This window comes from Psammomys obesus, unplaced genomic scaffold (assembly GCF_907164565.1).
Source record: "Psammomys obesus unplaced genomic scaffold, mPsaObe1.curated_primary_1811, whole genome shotgun sequence".
NCBI classification, from domain to species: domain Eukaryota; kingdom Metazoa; phylum Chordata; class Mammalia; order Rodentia; family Muridae; genus Psammomys; species Psammomys obesus.
The window spans coordinates 25,454,750-25,481,102 of NW_026585895.1; the positions used below are offsets into that span (position 1 = coordinate 25,454,750).

Genomic DNA, 26,353 nt, shown 5'->3' on the forward strand with positions numbered 1-26,353 from the left:
TAGCAGATGGATTCCTGGATCTCGGGAAGACTTTTCTAAAGCCTCATGGCTTGCAGTATAAATAATGGTAATGTAACTATTAGTAAAATAACAATAGGTCAAATATGGAAGAAATACTTATTATGTTATGCTGTTCTAAACCCTTCCCTATGTTAGTTTATTTGAGTTTTACATGCTTTAAAGAATATATAAAATTTGTATCTACCTTTAATACATGAGGAATTTAGTACATGCTTGTATGTGCATTATGCTTTGTATATGTGTTGTGTGTATATGGTAAATAAATATATCTCCAAGTGGGTGTATGTGTGTGTGTTTGTGTAGATGTGTAGTTGTATATGCACATGTACATAAAGAGACCAAAAGAAGATAACAAGTGTCTGCTTCTATCTCACTTCATCCTTATTTCCTTGAGACAAACTCACTGACTTGCCTAGAAACTCACCATTTTGGCTAAGCTGGCTGCCTAATGACCCTCCAGGATCTGCCAGTCTTTGCCTTAAAAGGATGTTGAGAATTCAACCTCAGGTCCTCATGCCTGCACAACAAAGTGCTCTTACCCACTGATCTATTTCCTCATCCTAAGAATCTAGTCCTTTAATACAGGAAGTGCCTATTTGCCATTTCCTTTTTCTGTGTTTATAGTCTTGCTTTTGGGCAGATTCTTCCCAGAAATGGACCCCTCTAGTTCTCACAGTAGGTTCAGAAATTAGTCAATATCCCAGGCTAGTTCAATGGGGGCCATCACCGGGACTTGGAATAAATTAATGGGGAATAAATTCTTTCCTATCTCCAGTTTCCATATGACTATTTATCAAGATATGTGGTGGATCTCCTTGGGAAAAATCCAATATAAAGGAAGTAGAACAATGAAAGTGATGAGAGAGAACAGAGGGCAGAAATTCCTAAAACCAGAATAAATTCTATTGCTATTGAATGTTTTGGCCAAATCCCTTTTCATTGTTAACTAAAGAAACATTGCAAAGAAAGGAGTACCATCGATGGACTGAGATTATAGACCTGAAATTGTGAGACTACATCAACAGAACTTGCCCACTCCTAATTCTCAAAATGACCATCACCTTAACTAATTGTACCTCCAATGCTTGAGTCAGATTTCCAATTGAAGATAGAATTTTTGGAGACTTTTTATAAAAATTCCAGGATGTTGGACAGTTTGTGATTTTCTTGTAGCTTTTAGTAAACTTATAAATTTTAGACAAACCTGAATTGTCAATAATAATAAGAAGAAGAACACACAACATTGTTAAAGAGATTATTTTGGTCAAGACAAAATAATTTAAGATAGTTGGGATTAAAAAATACGTATCTTTTTTGGTCTGTTGACAGTATCCTTTACCTTAAAGAACCTTTTAAGTTTCATGAGGTCCCATTTATTAATTGTTTATCTGAGAGCCTGAGCAGTTGGTGTTCTGTTCAGGGAGTTGTCTCCTGTGCCAATGAATTCAAGGTTGATTCCCCCCTTTTTTTTTCCTAATAGATTTAGTGTTTCTGGTTTTATGTTAAGGTCTTTGCTACACTTGGACTTGAGTTTTGTGCAGGGTGATAAATATGGATCTATTTGCATTTTTCTACCTGTAGACATCCAGTTAGACCAGCACCATTTGTTGAAGATGCTATATTTTTCCCATTGTATGGTTTTGGGTTCTTTGTCAAAAATCAAGTATCTATAGGTGTGTAGGTTTATTTCTGGGTCTTTGATTTGATTCCACTGATCAACCAGTCTGTTTTTATGACAAAACCATGCAGTCAGGAATGGAGATACCTATAGAAGTTCTTTTATTGTATAGGTTTGTTTTAGCTATTCTGAGTTTTCTGTTTTTTCATATGAAGTTGAAAATTGTTCTCTCATGTCTGGAAAGAATTGTGTTGGCTACAGCTGGGATACAAAGTGAAAAAACTGTAATTAATAAAAATAAAATAAAAATTAAAAAAATAATTGTGTTGATATTTTGATGTGAATTGCATTGAATCTATAGAATGCTCTTGGCATCTGTCAAATACTTTTGGTAAAATAGTAATTTTTATAATTTTAATGCTACCATTCCATGAGCAGGGGATATCTTTCCATATTCCAATATCTTCTTCAATTTCTTTCTTCAGTGACCTGAAGTTCTTGTCATACAGGTCTTTCACTTACTTGGTTAGAGTTATACCAAGATATTTCATATTATTTGTGGCTATCGTGAAGGGTGTTGTTTCCCTAATTTCTTTCTATATATTGGGAAAGGATATTCACCAGCCCTACATCTGACAAAGAACTAATATTCAAAATATATAAAGAACTCAAGAAATTAAACACCAACACACCAAATAATACAATTAAAAATGGGGTACAGACCTAAACAGGGAATTCTCAACAGAGAAATCTGAAATGGCTGAGAAGCACACAAAGAAATACTCAATGTACATTGCTATCAGGAAAATGCAAATCCAAATGACTCTAAGATTCCATTTACACCCCATCAGAATGGCTAAGATAAAAATCTCATGTGATATCACATGCTGGTGAAAATGTGGAAAAAGCAAAACACTCCTTCGTTGCTGGTAGGAGTGCAAACTTGTACAACCACTTTGGAAATCAAGCTGGTGCTTTTTCAGAAAATTGACCATAAGACCAAGCTAACTATACTACTCCTGGGCATATATCCAAAAGAACTTCCATCACACAACAAGGGTATTTGCTCAATTACATTCATAGCAGCTTTATTTGTAATAGCCATAAACTGGAAACAACCTAGATATCTCTCAACCTAAGAATGGAAAAAGAAACTGTGGTACATTTACATAATGGAATACTGCTCAGCTATTTAAAAAAAAAAAAACATGAAATTTGCAGGCAAATGGATGGAACTAGAAAAGATCTTCCTGAATGAGGCAATCCAAACAGAGAAAGACACACATGGTATGTACTCGCTTATAAGCAGATATTAGCCTACTACAGGATAAGCATACTACAACTCATAGACCCAAGAAGCTAAGTAACAAAGAGGACCCAAGGGAGGATGTTTGAATCTCACTCAGAAGGGGAAATAGAACAGACAGTGGAAGTGGATGAAGAGAGGGAACAGGATAGGAGAGGGAACACTGAGGGAAATGAGAGTGGGGATCAGATGTAGGGAAAGGAGGGACAGGAGGACAGAGAACTTGCAGAGAAGAGAAATCATGGTTAGGGGCATGGAAACCTAGGACAGGGTAGCCTCCTGGCAGGATATGGGGGTGACACTATCTGAGACCTCTCGTAGCAGGGTTGTGGAGACTGAAGAAGCCACCCTCTAACCAGACAGGCCTCCTAGTAGAAGGAGGGGAACACCAACACACTCACAAAAACTTTGGCCCGAAATTGACCATACCTATAAGATGTGCAGGGATAAAGATAGAGCAGAGATTGAGGTGATGCCCAACCAATGCTTGTCCCAACCTGAGACCCCACAGGAGAGAGCCAATCCCTGACACTATTAATGATGCTCTGTTATGCTTGCAGACAGGATTCAAACATGTACATGTTTTAGCATTTACATAAGCTGTTAAATTCACTGCTTAAGAACCTTTATGCTGACTTTGTATCCTGCATGCCCAAACAGCTTAATTTGAATAGTGATCCAAAGTCACCAGGGAGCAAGCTAAGTCCCTGATGAGAATGTTTGCTTGTCTGTGTATTAGCATGGGTTCTCCAGAGTCACAGTACTTATGGAATGAATCTCTTTCTGCCTCTCTCTCTTTCTTTCTTCCTCCTCCCACATATGTGGGTTTTGCTGGAATGAATTACAGTTATAATCCAGCTAATGCAACAATGGCTAGCTGTGATGGAAAATCAAAGAATCTAGTAGGTGCTCAGTCCCACAAGGCTGGAATACTTCAGCTGGTCTTCTGTATATGCTGGAATCCCAAAGAAGTAGGCTCCAATACCTGTGAAGGAATGGACGTGCTGGCAGTGAGAGCAAGCAGATAAGTAGCAAAAGCCTCCTTCTATGTCTTTATATATACTTCCAGAAGAAACTATGGCCCATATTTAAGCTATGTCTTCTCACCTCAAGTTTTGGATTAAAGGTGTGTGTCTACTCACCTCAAGATCTGAATTAAAGGCATATGGCATCTAACCTCAAGACACTGGTCAAAGGCGTGTGTCTTCCTTTCTCAGAGATCCAGTCTAGAAGTGGATTCACCCACTTCAAACCAAGCAAAAATAATATTTCACAGGTGTGAACTCCACTTCTGGCTTGTAGTTCATTCCAGATACAGTCAAGCTGACAACTAAAGAGAGCCATCACAGTCCTCTATGTGAAGGGTCACCTAAGTTTTACTTAAGGCAATTCCTCCCCATCACCTACGCTTTCTTGTCTTGGCCACAAGGAGGTGCATGTGGCTCTTGTTTAGGAACAAATGCTCCTCTAGTCTTCACCAAATGCTTAGCCTGTTCAAGCCATCATTTTTCTTTAAAATGTGGTTCAGGGATTCACTGGGAGGCTAAGCTCTCAATTCTAAAAACCACACAGATATAGCTTCAAAGGGCTATAACCACACAGGGTTATAAAAATCTTTGTCTTTCAAAACAATAAATAATCACCAACAATATTCTTGGAAGATTCAGTTGGAATTTTAAAATTGATGGCATTTGATTTTTAAAACTCACTGCTTTCACAATTGATTTTATTGGCTTTCTTCAGGATCTTATATCACCTGCATGATAGCTGTTACCCTGTGTGGGCATAAGAAGCAAAAACATGGCACAGGATGATCAACTTCATATAATTTATACTAGGTGGCAAGAAAGCATTGTTAATTGAAGCAAAACATATCCATGGTAACTGATGGTGGAGGTGTGGAATTCTAGGTATTCATAACATTCTGTTTAGGTAGGATGCCATTTTATTTTGGAGTTTTAATTCTTTAAGTAAACAAATATGGATGATCACATCTTCAGAGAGTCATGGGGCCCTACATTACTCAAAAGAATCACTCTATTTCTTACAGCAGACCCAGTGAATTATGGAGACGATTAGTGACTTTGTTATAGGTTTTCTGCCTGATTAGGCTAAACTATATTTCCCAGAATTACTTTCCAATTTTTTCAGAAAAAGAAAAGTAGGGCAATGGAAGATGTTTTTGTGTGTGCTTTGTAAGACTGGATTGAAGTAGCAGCTATTTGTAGCTATTTGTAGAGACTGCGCTGATTCATTGGCTTGCCTAGCACCTGGCGCATCATCTGTGCCTGCAACCTCTCCACCTTCATTTGCATCTTACATCAGCATCAGTGATCAGAAGGACCCAATTCACTTGGAAGACATTCACATCAGTGGGGTCAGAACAGTGGGAACTGACAGGCTTCCATTCCTTCCCATGCCTTCTAGAGTATTGCTCTCCCATCTACATGAATCTTCCATTATACAAAACTTTCTGTCAGGTAGACTTGTCACCTTAAATTAAGATGTGACAACAGACTTACAGAGAAAGTTCAATAATCACTCACAGTTGTGTGAGAACAGGCTCCATCACATAAGTGGCAATAGGTAGGTAGGTGGATAGATTAAGTGGAGGCTGGTGGCCCATTAAAGTTTTTGTTTTGTTTTGTTTCATTGCTTTGGCAAAATATCATAATATTTTGGATATTTCATGGGAAAATATGGAAAGATAAAAGATGTATTTTGGCAAGTATCTTCATAGGCATCAGTCCTTATGACTTAACTCATGTGCTTGGGCAAAACGACATGGCAGTGGAAGTATGTGGCCGAGAAGTAATATCTACCTAATGCAACGAAAGAGAAAGTGCAGAGACAAAGGGGATAGTGGACCTGGTGCTGTCTTCAGGGCATACTGACTGTCCATCACAGCATCTAATGAGCCAAACGAGAGGCCATCCAACATGGTGACCATCAGCCATGCAATGCATCAGCCAACAGCTTCACTTAATATGGCAGCTTTCATAGTACATACACCCAGAACAGCTGCATTCACAATATGTCCAACATGGCCAGTGACTGGATCTAGCTAGACCTCACCTCCAGAAGTCTCTCAGCTAATAACTGAGAGTTCATAACAAAACCCTGTAAGGAGCATTTTGTATGAAAATCACAGTATTCCTCAGATGACACTCTAAGCTGATAGCTATACCATATTGGAATAATAGATTTGTTTTGTCTCAGAGAGTTTATATAACATTAACAATTCCAGCATTGTTCAAATGTTCAATTTTTCTCTAAGATTCAATTATGAGACTGTGTAAAATTCAAAAAAGGTTTTCCCAAGACACAGTGGCATATACTAAATGTTTCTTTTCAATAGAAAAGGGGCAGAGAAATAAGGAATAGGTCTAAAGCAAGACCCCAACTCAGCAGAGCAAGCACACTGAATTCTTTAGCTCCCTTTCTGATATCTGCTACAGGTATGATCCTGATCTCATCCAGCTAAGGCACTTTACCATTATGGTATTGCCACATGGCTCTCACATGGCTTACCAAGTCCTTGCCTATGGCCTTTCTCAGCAGACATGGTATGTTCCTGGAATCTCTAAAGCCCTGGAGCTTCCATTGCAGCAGGGGTCTCACCCTCAAAAGTTTTATGTATCACTGTCTCAGTGGCTGCCTGCTGGAATTCCCATCCTCCCATGAACTGTTTGCTCTCCTAGGCTTTGCTCTGAAACCTTGGATAAGCATCTATGACTCTGCAGTTCTTGAGTGTTGCATGTCTCTAAAACCAGAACCACATGAACAATGTCAAGTTCTACTGTCAATTTGACTGGTGTCCAAGCTACAGCTGTTTTTGAGTATGTGGGTGACTAAACCTAGGAAAACAGATTGAAAGGGGACTGGGGGTGAATAGGACATCTTAGTGGCTCTCTTCTCAAGAGAAAGTCTTTAAATGAGTTTATAAGTCTGTATTCTAGTGTGAACAGTAGATGAGATGTGTCTAATTTCTGTAATGCTGGCAAGGCATTTTCCAATTATCCTAGTGGAAAGTAAGTGCTTGGCTCTTTCTAAAGGAAAAAATAAAAAAAGAAAGAAAGAAAATTTATTTCTATTATTTTAAAATCATGTGTGCATATGTGGTATTTGGAATAAGAATGGAGCCCTGAAGATACCTGATAAAACAAGGTCAAATGAAAGGGGAGGAGGTCCTCCCCTATCAGTGGACTTGGAAAGGGGCAGGGAGGAGACCAGGGAGGGAGTGTGGGGTTGGGGAGGGAATGAGGGAGCGGGATACAGCTGGGACACAGAGTTAACAAAATGTAACTAAAAAGAAAAATAAAATTAAAAAAATAAATAAATTAAAAAAAAAAGAATGGAGCCACAGGCTCATATATTTGAAAGCTTAGTTATTAGGCAGTGGCACTACTTGTAGATTAGACACTTTATCATTAAGAATAATAGAGTGCACTTGCTGATCTTGAAGAAGACCCCAGCACTCACATTGTGGCTAACAACTGTCTATAACTCCAGTTCCAGTGAATCTGACACCCTTTTCTTGCCTCCATGGCCACATGGACATTTCACACAGACATATATGAAGGAAAAACCACACAAACACATAAAATAAAAATACATAAATCTTTAAAATAAAGATAATAGAAAGAATGTAAAATACTTCGAGAAAAACATGTAAGTAAAATCATGTTTCACACTTTCATACAATGAGCATTATGCAATCAAATTTGAATTAAGAATCATCAGTCTCCCAGCATGCTCCAGCTGCTCAGGTACAGGCCACACCACTCAGAAAAACATGGAACCCCTGCTGTACCAAAGCTCAAGAAAGTTGTCAGAAGGCAAGCCTGGTCAGAGACTCCTAGTGGTTCAGAGGTCATGCTGGCCAGAAGAAACCCAGAAACTAGAAACCAAGGAACAAAGCACCCATACAACAAAGACAAAATAAAAAATCAGCACCTATATCTATACTTATCTCTAACTCAGATAACTAAACACAGTGTAAGAAGACAATCAACAACAGCCAGGGCAATATGTCACCACCAGAGCCCAGCTATTCTATGATAGCAAGACCTGAATATTCCCATGCAGCTGAAGCACAAGAAAATGACCTTAAAACCAACTCCATGAAGATGATAGATGGATCTCCTTAAGAATAAATAAAAAAAAAAACCTTAAAGAAATTGAGGAAAAGACAAACAAAAAAAATTGGAGAAAGTCAAGAAATTCCTCAAAGAATGCCAAGAGAGCCAAGAAAAAACAAAAACAAACAAACAAAAAGTGAACAAAGCTGTTTAAGACCTGAAAATGTAAATAGAAGCAACAAAGAAAATGCAAACTAAGAGAATTCTGGAAATAAAAAAAAAATCTAGGTAAGCAAATAGCAACTATAGATACAAGCATCACCAAGAAAATATAAGAGATAGCATAAAGAATACTAGGGGTTGAAGATACTATATAAAAAAAGATAAATCAAAAATATGTTAAATATAAAATATTCCTGACACAAACCCTCCAGAAAATCTGGGACACTACTATGAATAGAACAAATCTGTAAAAGTATCTTTTATTCACCAGATGTCTCTGTCATCTTGGAGGCTCACTGCTGAATAAGCTCACTCTTTCTAGCTCTTTCTGAACTCTGGCTGACTGGTTCTGAGCTGTTCTGGCTCAAACTCCTCTCCAAGCTGACTGATTCAATCTGGCTTCACTCCACTTCGGACTGAATTGCTCTGATTAGTTAGTCCCAAACTGGCAATGTGGTCTAATCTTCTTATTCTTTGTCTTCAACTGCCTCTGAAACCGGCACTGAACTGCATGAACTCACAAACTCAACTCCACTGCACTGCACTGCCTTGCAACTGACTGCTAGAACTGACTACTGTGCTGTCCTGAACTCAACTCTATTGAACTGTACTCAACTCTACTCCTTTCTCTTCTGTGCTGTTTTTTTTATTAAATTCTTCACTGTACTTGTATTGTCTTTCCTACTCTCTCTCTTTCTCTACTGTAACCTACTCTACTGTCTCAACTCCACAGGTCTTAAGTACTGGTCTTAAGTAGCTTCTCTTTCCTCTCTGTTCTTCAGAGAGTTGGGTGCATCCTATCCCTGACTCATTCTGTGAAACCTTTCTCTGATTTATCAGTTTGACTGCTCCTCAATTAGAAGTTACTTTCAGACTTTCCTTCTACAAACTAATCTACCTACACTGTTTAGGATTACAGGTGTGTACTAAGGGCGTGTACTAGATCATACTGCAATCCAGGGCATGTCTGCATTCACATAGACCTGGAAGGTCTTTGGATGTGAGCTCTTGCCAGAGAAGCCATGTTGCTAGATGGCTGTCATGTTTCCCATACACAAACGTAAAAACAATAGGAATAGAAGAAGGAGAAGAATCCCAGCTCAAAGGCCCAGAAAATATTTTTAACAAAATCATAAAAGAAAATTTCCCTAACATAAATAAAGAGATGCCTATAAATGTACAAGAGGCTTACAGAATACCAAATAGATTAGACCAGAAAAGAACTTCCTTTAGCACATAATAGTCAAAATACTAAATGTACAGAACAAAAAATAAATATTAAAATCTGGAAGGGTAAAAGGCCAAGTAACAGATAATGTCAGACCTATCAGAATTACACCTGACTTCTCAGCAGGGACTCTAAAAGACAGAAGAGCTGGGCCAGATGTCTTATAGACTTTAAACTACCAGATGCCAACCCAGACGACTACACCCAGAAAAACTTTTGATCACTATAGATAGGGAAAACAAGATATTTCATGACAAAACCAAATTTAAACAATATCTTTCCACAAATCAAGTGCTATAGAAAATGAAGGAAAACTCCAATCCGAGGAAATTAATTACACCCAAAAACATACAGGAAATAATATCACACCAGCAAAACCAAAAGTAAACACACACACACAGCATGCACACACACACACCACCACCACCACCACCACCACGACCACCACCACCAGCACCACACCATCATCACCATCAAAATAATAAGAATTAACAAATTGGTTATTAATATCTCTCAACATCAAAGGACTCAGTTCCTCAATATAAAAGACACAGGCTAAGAGAAAGGATGTCAAAAGAGAATCCATCATTCTGCTGCATACAAGAAATACACCTCAACATCAAAGATAGATATTACAAGCTGTTATAGCCATTCTAATATCTAGCAGAGTTAATCAAAACAGATGGGGAAGGGCACTTCATACTCATCAAAGAAAAAAACTATCTACCATGATGACATTTTAATTTTGAACATCTATGCTCCAAATGAAAGGACACACACATTCGTAAGAGAAACATTACTAAAGCTTAAATCACACATCAAATCCCACATGTTAATTGTGGGAATTGTGGGAGACTTCAACACCTCACTCTCACCAATGGATAGATCATCCAGACAGAAACTAAACAGAGAAATAATGAAACTAAGAGGTGTCATGAATAAAGTGGACCTAAAAGAGAGCTACAAAACCTTTCATCCAAACACAAAAGAATATACATTCTTCTCAGCACCTCATAGAACCTTCTCCAAAATCAATAATATGCTTCGTCAAAATGCAAGTCTCAACACAAACAAAAAAAAAAATTGAAATAACTCCTTGTATCCTATCAGACCACCACAGATTAAAGCTGAATATCAACAACAACAGGAAGAGAAAGCCTACATGCTCATGAAAATTGAACAATTCTCTACTTAATAACCATTGAATCAAGGAAGAAATAAAGAAAGAAATTAAGGACTCCCTAGAATTCAATGAAAATGAATCCATAACTTACCTATACTTATGGGACACAATGAAAACAGTGCTAAGAGAAAAATTCAGAGCACTAAGTGACTTCCTAAAGAAGTTAGTGAGATCTCATAGTAGTGCATTAACAGGTCAACTGAAAACCAAAAGAAGCAAACACACTCAAGACCACTAAATGGCAGGAAATATCGAAACTCAGGTCTGAAATGAATAAAATGACAAAGCCCTAGGCAAACTAAACTTAAAGACACAGAGAAAATATCCAAATTAACAAAGTCAGAAATGAAAAGGGGCATCTAGCAACAAATACCGAGGAAATCCAAACAGTCATTAAGTCTTGCTTCAAAAACCTGTATTCTACAGTATCAGAAAATCTAAAAGAAATGGCCAATTTTCTCAATAGATACCACTTACAAAAGTTACATCAAGATCATATAAACAATTTACATAGACCTAAAAAACATAGAGAAACATAGCAGTCTTTAAAAGTCTCCCAACCAAAACAAGGCCAAGGCCTGACTGTTTTACTGTAGAATTCTGCCAGACTTTCAAAGAGGAACTAATACAAATACTCCTCAAGCTATTCTACAAAATAGAAACAGAAGGAACATTTATAAATTCATTTTATGAAGCCACTGTTACTTTGATAACTAAGCTACACAAAGACACTACAAAGAAAGAGAATTTCAGACCAATTTTTCCTATGAACATTGATGCAAAAATACTCAATAAAATACTCTCAAACTGAAATTAAGAACACATCAAAAAGATTATCCACCATGATAAGGTAGGCTTCATCCCAGAGCTTCAGGGATGATTAAACACAAGAAAATCTATTAATGCAGAAGTAAATTTATACACTTATGGACATCTGATTCTAATAAAGAAGCCATAAATATACAATGGAAGAAAGCATCTTCAACAAATTGTCTAACTGGATGTTGGCATGTAAAAGAATGGAAATAGATCTATATCTATCACTCTGTACAAAACCCAAGTTCAAGTGTACCAAACATCGCAACATAAATCCAGATACACTGGACCTAAGAGAAAAAAAAAAGTCTTGAACACATTGGCACAGGAGACAACTGCAATTGCTCAGGCACTAAAATCAACAATTAACAAATGGTACCTCATGAGACCGAAAAGCTTTTATAAGGCAAAGGGCACCATCGCTACAACAAAGTAGCAGCCTACAGAATAGGCTGACAGAGGGCTAATATCTAAAGTAGATAAATAATTTAAGACTAGACATCAACAAACTCAATCCAACTCAAATGGGGTACAGATCTAACAGAATTTTCAACAGATGACTCTCAAATGGCTGAGAAATGTTCAACATCCTTAGCCATCAAAGAAATGCAAATCAAAACTAGTTTTAGTTGCTGTCAGAATGGCTATATAAAAATCACAAGTGACAACTCGTCACAGTAGGAAGTGGAGCAAGGGGAACTCTCCTCCGTTGCTGGTGCAACTTGTACAGTTACTTTTGAAGTCAATATAGAAGTTTCCCAGGAAATTGGAAATCAATCTACCTCAAGACCTAGATTTACCACTCCTGGTCATATACCCAAAGGACACTCCATCCTGTCACAAGGACACATGCTCAACTATATTCATAGCAGCTTTATTCATAATAGCCAGAAACTGGAAACAACCTAGATGTCCTTCAGCCAAAAAAAAAAAAAAAATGGATAAAGAAAATGTGATATATTTATACAATGGATTGTTACTCAACTATTAAAAAAAACATCATAAAACTTGCAGGCAAATAGGTGGAATTAAAAAAAAATCAAGATCCAGAAAGACAAACATAGTATGCACTCACTTATAAATATTAGCCATAGAGTACAGGATAACCAAACTACAATCCAAAGACTCAAAGAAACTAAGTAATAAGGAGGGCTCAAGGGGAATGTGTGAATCTAACTGAGAAGGGAGAAAAAAATTGACATCACAGATGGATGGGGAGAGGGGACTGGATGGGTGTGAGGGTAGGAATGGAAACAGGAGAGATCAGTTGTGAGGAGGACAGGGGTGGGGAGAGTACTGGGACAGACAACTGGAATCAGGGGCTATCTCTAGGCAGAGCTAGAAACCTAAGGCAATGGAAACATTTAGGTATCGATGACTGTGACCCCAGCTAAGACTCCTAGCTACAGGAATACAGAGCCTGAATTGGCCATCTCCTGCAACCAGGAAAGACTTCCAGTGGCAGGATTAGGACACCAACTCATCCACAAGATCTTCTACCTACAATTTGTCCTGCCTTCAAAATGTACTAGGGGAAAGGTGGCTCAGAGATTATGGGAGTGGCCAATCAATGATTGCCTAGTTTGAGACCCATATCAGGAGAGGGATCTTATTTCTGAGACTGCCGGGAGGGCCAGAAACCAGAGGCTGGATAGCCCAGAGACCCATAATAGAATCAATCATGAATGGCAAAAAAAAAAAAAGTCAATGAAATGATTCCTAATGATATTCTGCTATACTTTATAGATTGCCATCTAGTCCAATTGTCATCAGAGAGGCTTCACACAGCAACTCATAAAAACCAATACAAAGACCCACAGTGAAACATTAGGCAGAGCTTGGGGAAATCCTCAAGAAAATGGGAAAGAAAAATTGTATGAGACAGAAGGCTCAAGCACACCACAAGAAAACCCACCCAGTCAATGAACCTGGGCCCATAGGAGCTCACAGAGACTGAAGACCAACCAGAGAGCTTGCATGTGCTCAGGCCCTTGCCATATATGTCACAGTTGTGAGGGTTGGCCTTCTTGTGGGACTCATAACAGTGGGAGTCTCTACTCTGTTGACTGCCTCTGGGACCATTTCCCTGTACTGGGTTACCTTTTCTAGCATTAATAGAAGAGAAGGTGCCTCATCTTACTGCATCTTGATATGCCAAAGCTGGTTAATATCGGTTGAGGCTGGTCCTTTTCTGAAGAGAAATGGAGATGAGGTGAATGGAGATAGAAGGGGCCATGGAGGAAGGGAGATTTTGGGGAGAGGGTCTGGGAAGAGAGAAGGAAGTGGATACTGTTGTTAGGATGTAAAGTAAAATTAATTAACAAAAGAATCATCAGTACAGGTTCCAATAGACTTAGTAAGCATAAATCGCTATAAACAATGAGTGACAACTCACCTCTGTAAGGACAAAACCACGTGTTTTATGCATAGTTAGACTCATCTTGGTGAGTCTAGCTCATGTTTCTTTCAACATGCAGGAAAAAAAAATAGCACATACCTTGTTCACCTGGTGTCCATTATTTTGTATAGCAGTTGACCATATACTTTCTATAGAAATAAACAATTTGGTCAGCTAAGGTTGACAAAACTCTGGATCATTTTTTTTCTCCTCTAAGTCTCAAATAATTCTAACTCCACAAAAAGTCAAGTAGAAAGAAAAAAAATCAAAGGCAAATAAATTTCTATTTAAAACTAAGATATGTGTATATGATATACTTACTAGGGGTAATAGACACCTAGATGTAGGAAATACAATGAGTTTAGACTATGTAAAGTTTGTGGTGATTCCTAAAGGGGGTCCTTGGCAACCCTCTATAGGAGTGATTGGTGACAGGCCCTTTGAAACTATGTGAGCATTTCTACATTTCTGTGTACTCCAGGGCATTTGGTTGAAGGAGGGTCACTTCTTGCCCTTAAAGATCTTAGAGTTTAATATGTTCCCATTTGTTTTGTTTCATGTTTCTGTATCTCCTCATAGATTCCCTTCAATGCTTTCTCATCTACAGGCATGCTGCTTATTTCTTGTGAGGACAGACGCTTCACTGTCTTCAGCGGCTCTGTGTGCTTCTCGGAAAGGCTGGCACTGGCTCAGGCCCTCTGATGCCCTCCCATGGCTACGATTCTTGCAGCTGCTAAAGTGATCAATGATGAATCCCTGTGGGAGTTATGGTCAATACAAAAATTTGTGCATTCCCTCAGTCTCCGTTCTGTTTTTATCCCTGCACATCTTGTAGGCAGGGTAAATGTTTGTGGGTGGGTTGGTGTTCTCCTCCTTCTACTAGGAATCCTGTTTAGTTAGAAAGTTGCCTCTTCAGTCTCCATGATCCCTGCTACTAGGAGTCTCAGCTAGAGTCATCCCCATATTCTCCCAGGGGCCTACCCTGTGCTTGGTCTCTAGCTTGTCTCAGAGGTGTCCCTGCCTATGGTTTCTCTTATCTCTGCAGGCCCTCTGTCCTCCTGCCCCATTCTCCCCAGGTCTGAAATCCATCCTCCTTTCTCTCTGAGCTCCCTCTCCTACCCTGGTCCCTCTTTTCCACTGTCTATGCTATTTGCCCTCTTGAGTGATATTTAAGCATCCTCTCTTGGGTCCTCCTTGTTATATAGCTTCTTTGAGAGTTCTGTGAATTGCAGTATAATTATCCTGTACTACATGGCTAAAATCTGCTTATAAGTGAGTACATATCATGTGTGTCTTTCTGGGTCTGGGTTACCTCACTCAGAATCATTGTTTTTCTAGTTCCATCTATATGCCTGAAAATTTCATGATTTTCATGTTTTTAATAGCTGAGTAGTGTTCCGTTGTGTAAATGTTACACTGTTTCTTTATCCAAAGAATGCCCGGCCCAGCCTGAGACCCATAGGAAAGACCCAGCCCCTGACACTATTAATGATAATCTGCTATGCTTACAGACAGGAGGCTAGCATAACTCCTCTGAGAGGTTCCACCCAGCAGCGGATTGAACAGATATTGAGATTCACAGCTATTGGGAGGAATGCAGAGAGTCTTGTGGAAGAATGTGGGAAGGATAGAAGGACCTGGAGGGGACAAGAGAGCCACAAGAAGAGCAACAGAGTCAACTAACCAGTGCCCAGGGCTTTACAGAGAGTGAAACAGCAGCCAAGGACCATGCATGGTCTGTATCTATTCCTCTTCTACAGATGTAGCCAATGGGCAGCTTGGGCTTCATGTGGATCCTTTAGCAAGGTGAGAGAGGGGCTTTTTTCTGACATGGACTCTGTTGTCTGCTTTTTGATCACTTCCTCCTGGCAGGGCTGCCCTGTCAAGCCACAGGGAAAGAGGATGCACTCAGTCCTGATGTGACTTAATGAGCTGGGGTGGGTTGGTGGGAGGTCCCCTTTTCTGAGGAGTAGAGGTGGAAGGAAGTGAGGGTGGGACCAGAAGTAGACAAGGGGAGCTACAATCAGGTTGTAAAATGAATAAATAAGTTAATTAAAAACAAAGCAAAACAAACATTGTGCAAAGGTCAGTGATGGCATGCAGCTTCATCTATGGTATGTGCCATTATAGGTGATGAAAACAAGAGAGAAAAACTCACCAAATAGTTTTAAGGGCAGAGGGACTGGGAGTGACCAGTTCTAATTCTTTTCCTTGACTAAAAGTTAGAAATGTTCTTGCTCTTGTCTGCAGTTCTTCCTTGCTGAAGGCCAGGAATGCTGGAGAGAGTTCTGGTTCCTGGTTGTTTCTTTTCCTAAGTGAGTAGTTATTATTATTTTTAAAATGATGCACACAAGATATATTATATGAAAGAGGTTTATTGGATGGAGATGGAGAGATGGGGAGAAGGGAGAGAGAGAGAGGTGTGGGATGACCCCCACCCAGACAGAGAGAGGGGCGAGAGCAGGAGAGAGGGAGAGAGCAAGAGCAAGAGAATGAGGGGGAGTGGCAGACTGGTCACTAAGTACCTGGCCCAGATGATGCCACAGCACACAGGGCAGACACTGCTACTGGAAGTTTTCAAGACCCTAAAGGTTCCCAAGGGAAGGCCAGCCTAACTGCCTGCACAATACAACAAGTACCCGTGCCTGGAAACTGAATATAAGATATGGCCAATGCTGAGAGGCAACACAGCGTGCGTGGACCAACTGGACAGAGCACTTCCCCATGCCTCCCCTTAGTTTCTGCCATTATATAAAAAGCTCCAAGATTAGCAGCTTGGTGGTGTTCCATTTCCTGGGTTCAGCTCCAGCTACACAGGAGCTCCGCCTCCTTTCTTTCATTTCAGTTCCCCATAAAGAAGCTTTCCAAAACTCACCGTCTGTAAGCCATTCAGTTCAGTCTTCAGATTCTCTGTATAAAATGTGGAGCTACTGACTCTGAAAAAAAAATTTTTTTTTCTGTGACTGGGAGATACTGGCTGCCTAACTCTTGAGTTAAACCCTTCCTAGGATGAGTCTGCACTGAACTCAAAAGCCCCCACCATCACTCCATTTCATCAGTCACTTAACTGCTTTGCAACATCCTACCAATATAACAAACAGTCAGTGTGCTAGGGAGAGCAGAGCTGATAGTGAGAAGAGAAGGGATCTTAGTCTCTGTTAGAGACGTTTTCCTGGAACAGGAGTGAGCAGATGATGTCACAGTGATATGTGTTTGTTGTCATTGACAGGGTGTCAAATGGACTCATCCTTAAATACTGTGTTACTATTTTTTAACTTAAACATTAGTTTATTGGTGTTTTGCCTGCTGATGTGTACAGCAAAGGACAAAAGAGGTTACTGGATCATCTGAAACTAGGAATAGAGATGTTTGTGAGAGGACATTGTGGGTGCTAGGAATTGAACTTCAGGTCCTGAGCCAGCGTTATTGATCAGTTAGCTCTCTCCAGCCCTCTTAGGCACAATTTTAAAGGTGATAAATTTACAAGTACTCCCCCAATCTCTATTCTTGATTTTCCATAAAAGTGTTCTCAAATGTATTCTCTTGCAGTTATAGACTTGCTTATTTATTCAAACACACACACACATTTAAAATTTTAGAGTAAAATGCCAGTTGGTTGCCAGAGTTGTTAGGAAGGCTTAATGATAGAGTAGATAGATCATCAGGAGACTAACTGAAGACTCCCCTGCAACAAAGAACAGACAGAGGGTATTTCAGTGTGTTTGGGGGGAGGATGAGATCAAGTCACCCAACTCAAGTTTATCTTGGGATGACAAACATGAGGTGTGGGTTAAACAGATGGCAAGGGTTGCGCCTAACAGCTCCTGAGTAGTTTTGGCCAAGGTATGGTTTTGCCCATCATGGTCATGATTCCAGCCCCTCCTGCAAGGCTGTCTGGTAACTTTCCGGAAGGACATGAAGACTCTCCCTTGGAGACAAGTGCCTTCTCTGGCTGGCACCAGGCTCCATCATGTTCTTCCAGCAGGAATTAACTGGGGAAGTTCTAGTTCCTTGGGGACTCCTACTGAATAGTCTGATAACTGAAAGGGGGTGCGCGTGCTTCTCTTCAGACTGTCTTCCTTTGTTCCAGGATGCTTTCAGACCTCCCTAGATGAAGGCAGGTGGCTTACACCGGCTGCCTAGGACAAAAGTCAGCATGGTGTCTTGGCCCTGCTCAGATGAAGCTTAGATCTGAGTTGGTAAACAGTCATTGCTGTAAAATTAGTTATCATAACCAATTAAACTCTGGACGGAAAATGTGGGTCAGGGAAGAAATCATTAAAGGAATGAAACGTTATCCCAGAACTGAGGGCTCGGGGGAGGTGCTCAGGCCAAGGGCTTGGTCTTGGGGAAGGGCCGGACAATCCAGAAAGGAGAAAGAATTTGTTCCTTTCAACGGGTCAAGGGGAGTGAACAGCAGACTAGTTTTAATCAATCCCTGGAGGGCAGACTGCACCACTAAAACCAGTATGGAAGGCAACAAGATAATTCTGATTGGAGCAAAAGAAAAGTTAACTGGAAAATTATACTAATGTTTTAATGAGTGGGGTGAGCGTCCACAGACATGAGGAAACTGGAAAATCAGAAGGTTTAGACAGAATGAATTATCTTAAGATCGTCAAATTCTTCTCTTAGGACATCAGGAGAATTTGATTGTTTTTTTCTTTAGTTCCCTTCTCGGTTTCCTGAAAGCATACCATGAAATCTGTTGCCAAAGTCATTTACAATCAAGTTGTCATGTTTACAGGTCATTGAAAAGCTGGTTTTAGTCTTTAATAGATGAGAAATGATGCCATTGTCTCCTACAAAATAGCTGAGGTTTTACTCCAACCAAATCTGTTTGGAAATGTTAAGCTGGTTACACAGAACTAATGTGCCTCAAGGTGGTCATTCTCTCTGGATTAAAGCCTGGGAACAATTGTGGCTCCTGTTACAAGGAAAATTACAATGGGCCTTTATGGAAAGGGACAAAAATCTCTGTTCCCAGAGGGGGACTGAGCAGCAAGTCCCCCTCTGCATGCCAACACAAAAGCCTGATTGCTTCAGATTGTTTGTTTATGCAAATGGAAGGCAGCACTAATTCTGGGAGTGGGGCTGTGAAGCAAAGCGGTGCCTGTGCTGCTGATTGGCTGGCTTTTGCTCCTGGTAATCAAACTGAAAAACCCTATCACATTCATTCTGAGCATTGCAAACCTTTAGACCGAACCTGGTTATTACATGTCAGAGCAACACTTTACGTGTTTAGGGCAGATTTTTAAACTATAGAGTCCACAACATTAAATCTTATCGAAGATCTGCTTCCTTACTTTCTTCATCGCTTTCCTTAAACCAGACCTCAGTGAGCACCATGACAGATGCTTCAGTGACACTGAACAGTAATGGGGACAGACCACCTGAGACTGACCAACAGCCTAGCAGTCAAACCAGAAAGGGGACAGCTGATGCAGACGAGACCCAGCCCTACTACAAGGTTGAACCCAGTCTTGAAGATTTACCTGCAAAAGAAAACCAAGAAGAAAACAGAAACACTAAAGGGCACATACTACCCAAAGGACCTGAAGACAAGAATGGTAAAGCATTTCTTTTACTCATTTTAATTGTTTTGACTTACAAACTTGTTTTTCTTTTAAATTTTTATATTAACTAATATTATATAAATAACCTAGACCAAAGACAAATAGTTCCTTTTCCCAATAGAGGTGTCCTATCACAATGACTCATAATTTAGATTCATCTAGTATCTCTGTAGTCCCAGTGTGTTCTCTTCTGAACCCGGAATGTTTTCACTAAAAGAAAACAGGATAAAAGCAACTGCCTTTATTAAGTTGTTACATAAGTTCTAAATGTTATTTAGTGTTAGAACCACAGGTTCTATGGTAAAAAGTCATTGCCATTTAGTGTTAGAACCACAGGTCGCTCTCTCTATAAGGTTATATATGATATAGATACCTTATGTATAATATAGATACCTTTTATATTGTATATCTGTGTCCCCCCCACAGATACACCTCCCCCCACATATAGAGATTATCATTGTGGAATTTAAGTATTAAATAAATGTAATCAATTTTTTTAAAAAAAAATGAGAAAACTAGAATGACAATTTTACTAATTGTAATTAAAATTAAAGAAATCTACCTAGAGTCAAAATTGATCATCTATCAACTTTTAACTGTCTATGTTGTAAGTACTACAATTCTTCTGTTCCTCCCTAGAAAACCTAGAAGAGAACCTCTTTGCTGTTCACAAGGCCATCAAAGATCTTTCTCTCCAAGAAACGAGTGCTAAAGACATGGCATTCAGAGAAGGTAACAGGAATCCTGGTTTCCTAACCTAATTGTTTGGCAGGATTTGGTAGCAGCATAGTGTGAGATGCTTTGTGTGTGCTGTAGAGAAGCAGTTATAAGCCATGACCTCAAAATCTTCAAGCTGCTAGGAGCAGATGCATGAGTCTTGTAGTCTGTGGATTCCACTTTACCGGGCTTTGCAGATGGCCAAAGCCCCAAACTGCATGGGTTGAACTGACTGACCCTCATGGCAAAATGACAGCCGTGTATGATAGGTTAGCTCACTATATCAAGCCTTTTTTTTTTCTTTTTCTTCTTGTAATTTGTTGCTCCAGATGGGTGGGTGTCAGGCATCTTCTGGGATGGTTCAGAAACAGGTTTAGTCTAAGGTTTCCTATTGACATTCAATCTAAAGTAACTTTATAAACCAGTTACTCTGTGAGAAAATTATGTCTGAAAGAAGTGTAGAATAGTTAACCAAGTTTCTGTAAAAAAAAAAAAAAAAAACAAAGACATGCCCCAGAGTGATAGAATTTATTTTGTGTTCTTAATACAGCTGTGAGAGGAAAGAAACATGGAATTGGCGATGTTAAATTTTAAATAAAGTGAGTAGATAAAGATACAAAATTCTCCAAGCCTTTCTTTTAAGAAGATATTTGTACTCACGTAGTTTTCGAGTTTAGTGCAGGATAGAATCTATTAATCAATCCCTCCTTCCCTCCCTAGAAGCTGTAAACAGCTCATCTTCAAATTGAAGTCAGCATGTGGAACCTAACCAATTTAGGCAAAACATAGGAGAATGCCCAAGGAGCATTAGAACACTGGAACACGGTATAAACAGCAGATGCCAAGGAGAACAGGGAGGTGACGGGGATTTCTGAGTTTCTTCCTTGTCCTAGACAATTCCCCGACTCTCTGCTGGCCAACATCTATGCAGTCATAGGAAAGTGGTGGCTCTTGTGGAGGTTTCACAGAGACCAGCCCACCAGAGGTAGTCTGTAAAAGCTAAGACCTTACAAAATGAATGGCCTAACTTCTTCGCCCCAGTCCGTCTGCTTTTCATGGGACAAGTCTCTCATGGCAAGGCTCACAGTTGTCCACCTACAGCTTTTTTTTTTAAAGTCAGTAATGAAATCCACTGCAAACAACAGTTCTGAGGACCTTGCCTTTCTTCTGCTACATGATGCTACCCGTGAGTTTGCCTCTGCTCAAGTCCTTTCCTTCGTAACACAGCTCACTTCTATTCTCTGACAGAGGTGTTGGCTTCGGTGCCTTTTACCTTCAAAATGGCAAACAGCTATACAGTCTCCTAAGACAATATGCCTGTTAAGAGTATAAAGACGATAAAAATACTGAGGAAAAAAACTAAGAAATTTAAATCGAAGGATGAATTTTATTCATGATAGGCTTAGGCCTGAGTTGTGAATATGAGCAAAAAGATTATTGTATGTTTTGTTTTATTTTACTGATGAGGGAAATCCCAACAAAACAAAGTCCAATATCAGCAAATAGCCAATGTACACTTGTTTCCAATATAAAAAAAAATCAAGTAGAGGACTGACAGCAGCTGTTTAGGACAAGTATCTGGTAATTCATGCTTACTTCTCTTTCATGGTACATGGAAACTTGGACTCAGAGAACAAATAAAAGCCTTTGATGAAAACAGACTTACAGGGAGAACTGTGGAGGGAGAATGAAGTTGGCAACTGCCTTTCAACTTGTTTTTATGCTCCTATGGAATTAAGAATGGTAAAGCCACATACTCTAGCTATGTTCACTATGGAAAGGCTGGGTTTTTCCACGTAAGCCTGTCATGTGTATTTTTTCAGAAAACCGTTTGCCCCCTTACCAGTCATTATTATACAACTAGAATACTAGTGAAGTGGGTTAATATGATCCAGTTGTTTAGAAACCAATGATTACAGAATTTTAATTCTTCTAAGACCTCCATCATGACACCAAACAACCTGTTACTCAACTATCATTTGGAGCAACAGGAGAACCTAGCATTATATGCAAACAAGCCCAACATAATTATTAGATATGGATCCCTAGAAGTCACCAGAACATCTGAGGCCATGTTGTGTATGACTCAGTTGCCAGCATATGAGTTCTGAACATCTAGGGACCTTTGATCTTCTGGTTTTATAACACTCTATTTTTATTATATTTATATGAGTGTTTTGTCTCATGTATGTAAGTGTCCTTAACTCCCACCTGGTACCTGGAGGCAGGAAGAAGGCATTGGATCTTCCAGAGCTAGAATTACACAGAATTGTAGGCTACCATGTGGGTGTTGAAACCAAAGCTGGGTCCACTGGAAGAGCAAGTTCCTGTAGCCACTAAGCCATCTCTCTAGGCAGCCTTTGCTCTTATTTTTTTCTTTAATTTTGGTGTTATTTTATGTGTATGAATATTTTGCCTACATACATGTTTTTGCATTATGTTCATGCCTAGTGCCTGTAGAGGCCAGAAGAGATATTGGATCCCTGGAACTGGAGTTAGGAATGGTTGTGAGCTGCCTTGTGGGTGCTGGAACTGGACCTTAGGTGCTCTGGAAGAGCAGCCAGCAACCACTGAGCCATCTTTCCAGCCTCAGCCTCTGCTTGTCTTTACCACTCAGAGACAGTGTCAAATGTCAAAGCTGTCACTCTGAGTTCAACTAGATGTGGGCAGTCATCATTTTCACATTGGAGTAAAGTGTTTTCCCTTGAGGTATTATTTTCAATGGATGTGAATTAAATCCAAACATTTTACTGAGTGTGTACCTATACACACATACAATATGTGTGTGTGTGTGTGTGTGTGTGTGTGTGTGTGTGTGGGTACATATGCATTATACACTTACACACACATCTAGTTTTGGCAAGAAAAAAATTAAATGTGCCTCAGAGAACAGTAATCCTATTACATCCACTAGTCGACAGCAATGCAATTCCAGTGAAATAAGGCTGGGTTGTTGACATTCCTGGAGACACACAGTATTCATTAGCATTCACAAAGTTTAAATTCTGAAATATTTATTTATCTATGTGAAATGCAGTGCTTTGCAAGCTGTTTTGACTGTGAAGCCCGTTTGGTTGTTTAGAATTTATCAGGCAACACACAGTCACAGTCCAGAAGGCACAAGTTGGAATCTCACTGTCCCAAGGAATGATTTAGAGTATTACAGAATAGCAGCTGGGTACTCTGAAAACCCAGTATGTCTTACATGTCTTACCCACTGGTCCATTTTGCTGCAGGGCACCCGTGGAAGAAAATTCATCTGAACAGCAGTAACCTGGACATGAGTAAACCAGAAGAAAAGATCGTCCACCAACCTCTAGAACAGATTGAAGATGAGGACACCGCCTGCCAGGCAACTGAAATCGAATGGTTGGGGTTCCAGAAATCTACTCAAATTGAACTGTTACCTCCTAAATGTGATGAGGAACGAGAAGTTTGGAATGAAGAAATTAACGAGGAAGATGTTGATGAGTGCATTGATGAGGAAGATGAAGTTCGAGTAATAGAATTTAAGAGAACACACAGGGAAGGCTCTCAAATAATGGAGGAAAGCCGTGCAAGGGAAGGCTCCCCACTAAGCAGCCCCAGCTCCCAACCAGGGACCCCAGATGAGCAGCCAGTGTTAGGGAAGAAGGGAGATATCTCCAGGAATTCTTATTCCAGATACAATACGATATCCTATCGGAAAATCAGGAAAGGGAACACCAAACAGAGAATCGATGAATTTGAGTCTATGATGCATTTATAAACTAACTGGGACTGAGATATGTCATGGGTGTTAAAGAAAAGCTAACTTTGCTGTACTGGGCCGTCTTCCTTTGCCTTATTTTGAGATGTGCAAGCTTAATGTCCTTTTCACCGTAGAGCAATGTGGAAATAACCATAGACAAAATTTATTCTGGTAACTTCAAACCAACGAGTTTTAGATTCATTTCTGGGTGTTTGCCTTTTAAAAAGTTAACTAATGTAGAATCACGTGTTAAGGGTTGCCCCAGAGGCAAGCCTGGCATGATTTGTCTATAAAAGCAGCAATAGTAAGAGAGGCAGGTAAGGAAAAGAGAACTGTTGATGTAACTCCCATAATTCTTTTGGTATCTCTCTTCAGGCCAATGGGAAGCCTGGAATTAAGCCCCTCCTTCAGTGAACATAGTTTTTTATAGATTCTGGCTTTTTTTTTTTTTTTTTTCTTTTTTAAATTATTATTAAGAAAAAAAAAAAAGGTCTCTTAAGTCATTCTCCTTGGCATCTACTGAGTGAAAATTCAACAGATCGCCTTTCTAGGTGTCACCATTCAGTGAATTTCCTCACTAAAAGGCCAAGCAGTTGACAGTGAGAATTCTGTATGCTAAGTTTTGGCTTTATGCTTTCAAAATGAATGAAATCCATTGTGAAGTTGATACAAGGAGGGGCTAGATGACTGGCGAGCAATAGACTAGAGAATTGTATTGGATGGTTTTGGTTTTGTTACTGAAAACAAATCTGTCTAGCACAATGAAAATCATTAAAGATAAAAATGGCAATTTTAGCACAATTTTAGAAAATGCCCTACTCCATTACCACACTCTCTTGTGTTAACAGTATCTCAGAACCGTTTTCTCCGCTTAGAAATGAGAGACAATGGCAGTCATAACTGTACTAGTTACTACGAAAGTGGAAAATAATTATCTTAGACTATTTTAGAAGTAGGGTGTGAGCATGTATTTTTAGCGAAAAAGCTGATAGTTGTGGGGAATATGTAATTTTTTGGACCAAAGCCCAAGTCAAGAAGCTGAAAATTGCACTTGTGGAGCTCCTCTCGAACCAACATGTCAAATAATGCGTTGAATATTTATGAAAAGAGGATATTTATATTCTTGGATAGTTTATTCCACAAATTTTCATTTTGTGCTTCTGTATATATTGCTCTGAACTTTTTGTTACCAAGATAAAAATATCTTTTGGCTCCAAATAAAAAGACAATTCCTTATTGTCTGAATGTAATACAGTCTTCATTGTGCTATTCAACCCATTGTTGTTGTTGTTTTTTTCCTCGTTCTCTGTAAAAGCCTGGGTTAGTCCTACTTAGAAGACTGCTTATTTATGTGCAACAAATCCCACACATTCTCATAGCAAGTTCTTTAATTCTTCCTGGTCATATAATATACTTCCACAGTATCACATACTATTTTTTGAGTGTTTAAAAGTTTGGAATTTGATTGAAGTGCTTCTTTTCTTCTTCTAACCAATCCTTTACAACCCGAGCCAGTAAAAGATCTGTTACTCCTCAAGTGTTGAGCCTGCTAATGTCATTTAGGACAAATGTGAGATCTCTGACTATAATAAGAATAATATCAAAATAGTTGATCATGACATAAAGAACATAATGTGTGCTCAACTCTTGCAGCACATGGGAAAGCTAAGCCAAATAATCAGCACACACACACACACACACACACAGAAATGCATACACACACACCACACACAAACACACCCACACAAACACACATCCACACTCACACCCACAGCCCCATACCCCCACACACCCCCACAAACACACCCATACCCACACAAACACACACACACACTCACACACACAGAACCCACACCCCCCCACAAACACCAACACTCACACACAAACATCCCTCCACCCACACAAACACACACCCACACACATATCCCACACACAAACATCCCCCCTCACACCCATGCACACCCACACACCCACCACATACACAAACACCCACACACACACATACACAGACCGCCCATCCCCACACACAAACACACACACACACAAACACCTCCACACCTACACCCACCCCACACACCTCACACACACACACACACACACCACACACACACACACACGGCATGTGCTGTAGGCACCTGAAGTCAATCCAGATAAGTTGTAAAGCATCAAAGAAACTGGTGACAACTTGTAACTACCTTCCAGCTCAGGAGAAATATTGAAAAACAAGTTTGAAAGTAATTTTGATTTTTTTTCCTCTAGAAATTTACAGTTATATATTTGATTCCTTTTCTATAATAACTTTAGTTGACCAGAAGCAAAAGAGGTGGTTATTTAGAAGTATTCGGTTAACTCAAATATTTCTTCTATGCATTTGGGCTCTCATTAATACACTAGTTCTGGAAATTAATAGTAAAATAATTCCCTTGATCTTGCCTTGTTGTTCTGTCTGTCTGTCTG

General features: G+C 39.5%; 1 protein-coding gene across 1 annotated transcript; it reads left to right on the forward strand.

The window, feature by feature from the left end:
* Positions 1 to 18,985: 18,985 nt before the first annotated feature.
* Positions 18,986 to 25,227, forward strand: Ermn (ermin). The gene is made up of 3 exons (XM_055600479.1): positions 18,986 to 19,443; positions 20,089 to 20,181; positions 23,403 to 25,227. The coding sequence occupies exons 1-3, from the start codon at positions 19,221 to 19,223 to the stop codon at positions 23,912 to 23,914; spliced, it is 828 nt and encodes a 275-aa protein (XP_055456454.1). The 5' UTR covers positions 18,986 to 19,220; the 3' UTR covers positions 23,915 to 25,227.
* Positions 25,228 to 26,353: the final 1,126 nt, after the last annotated feature.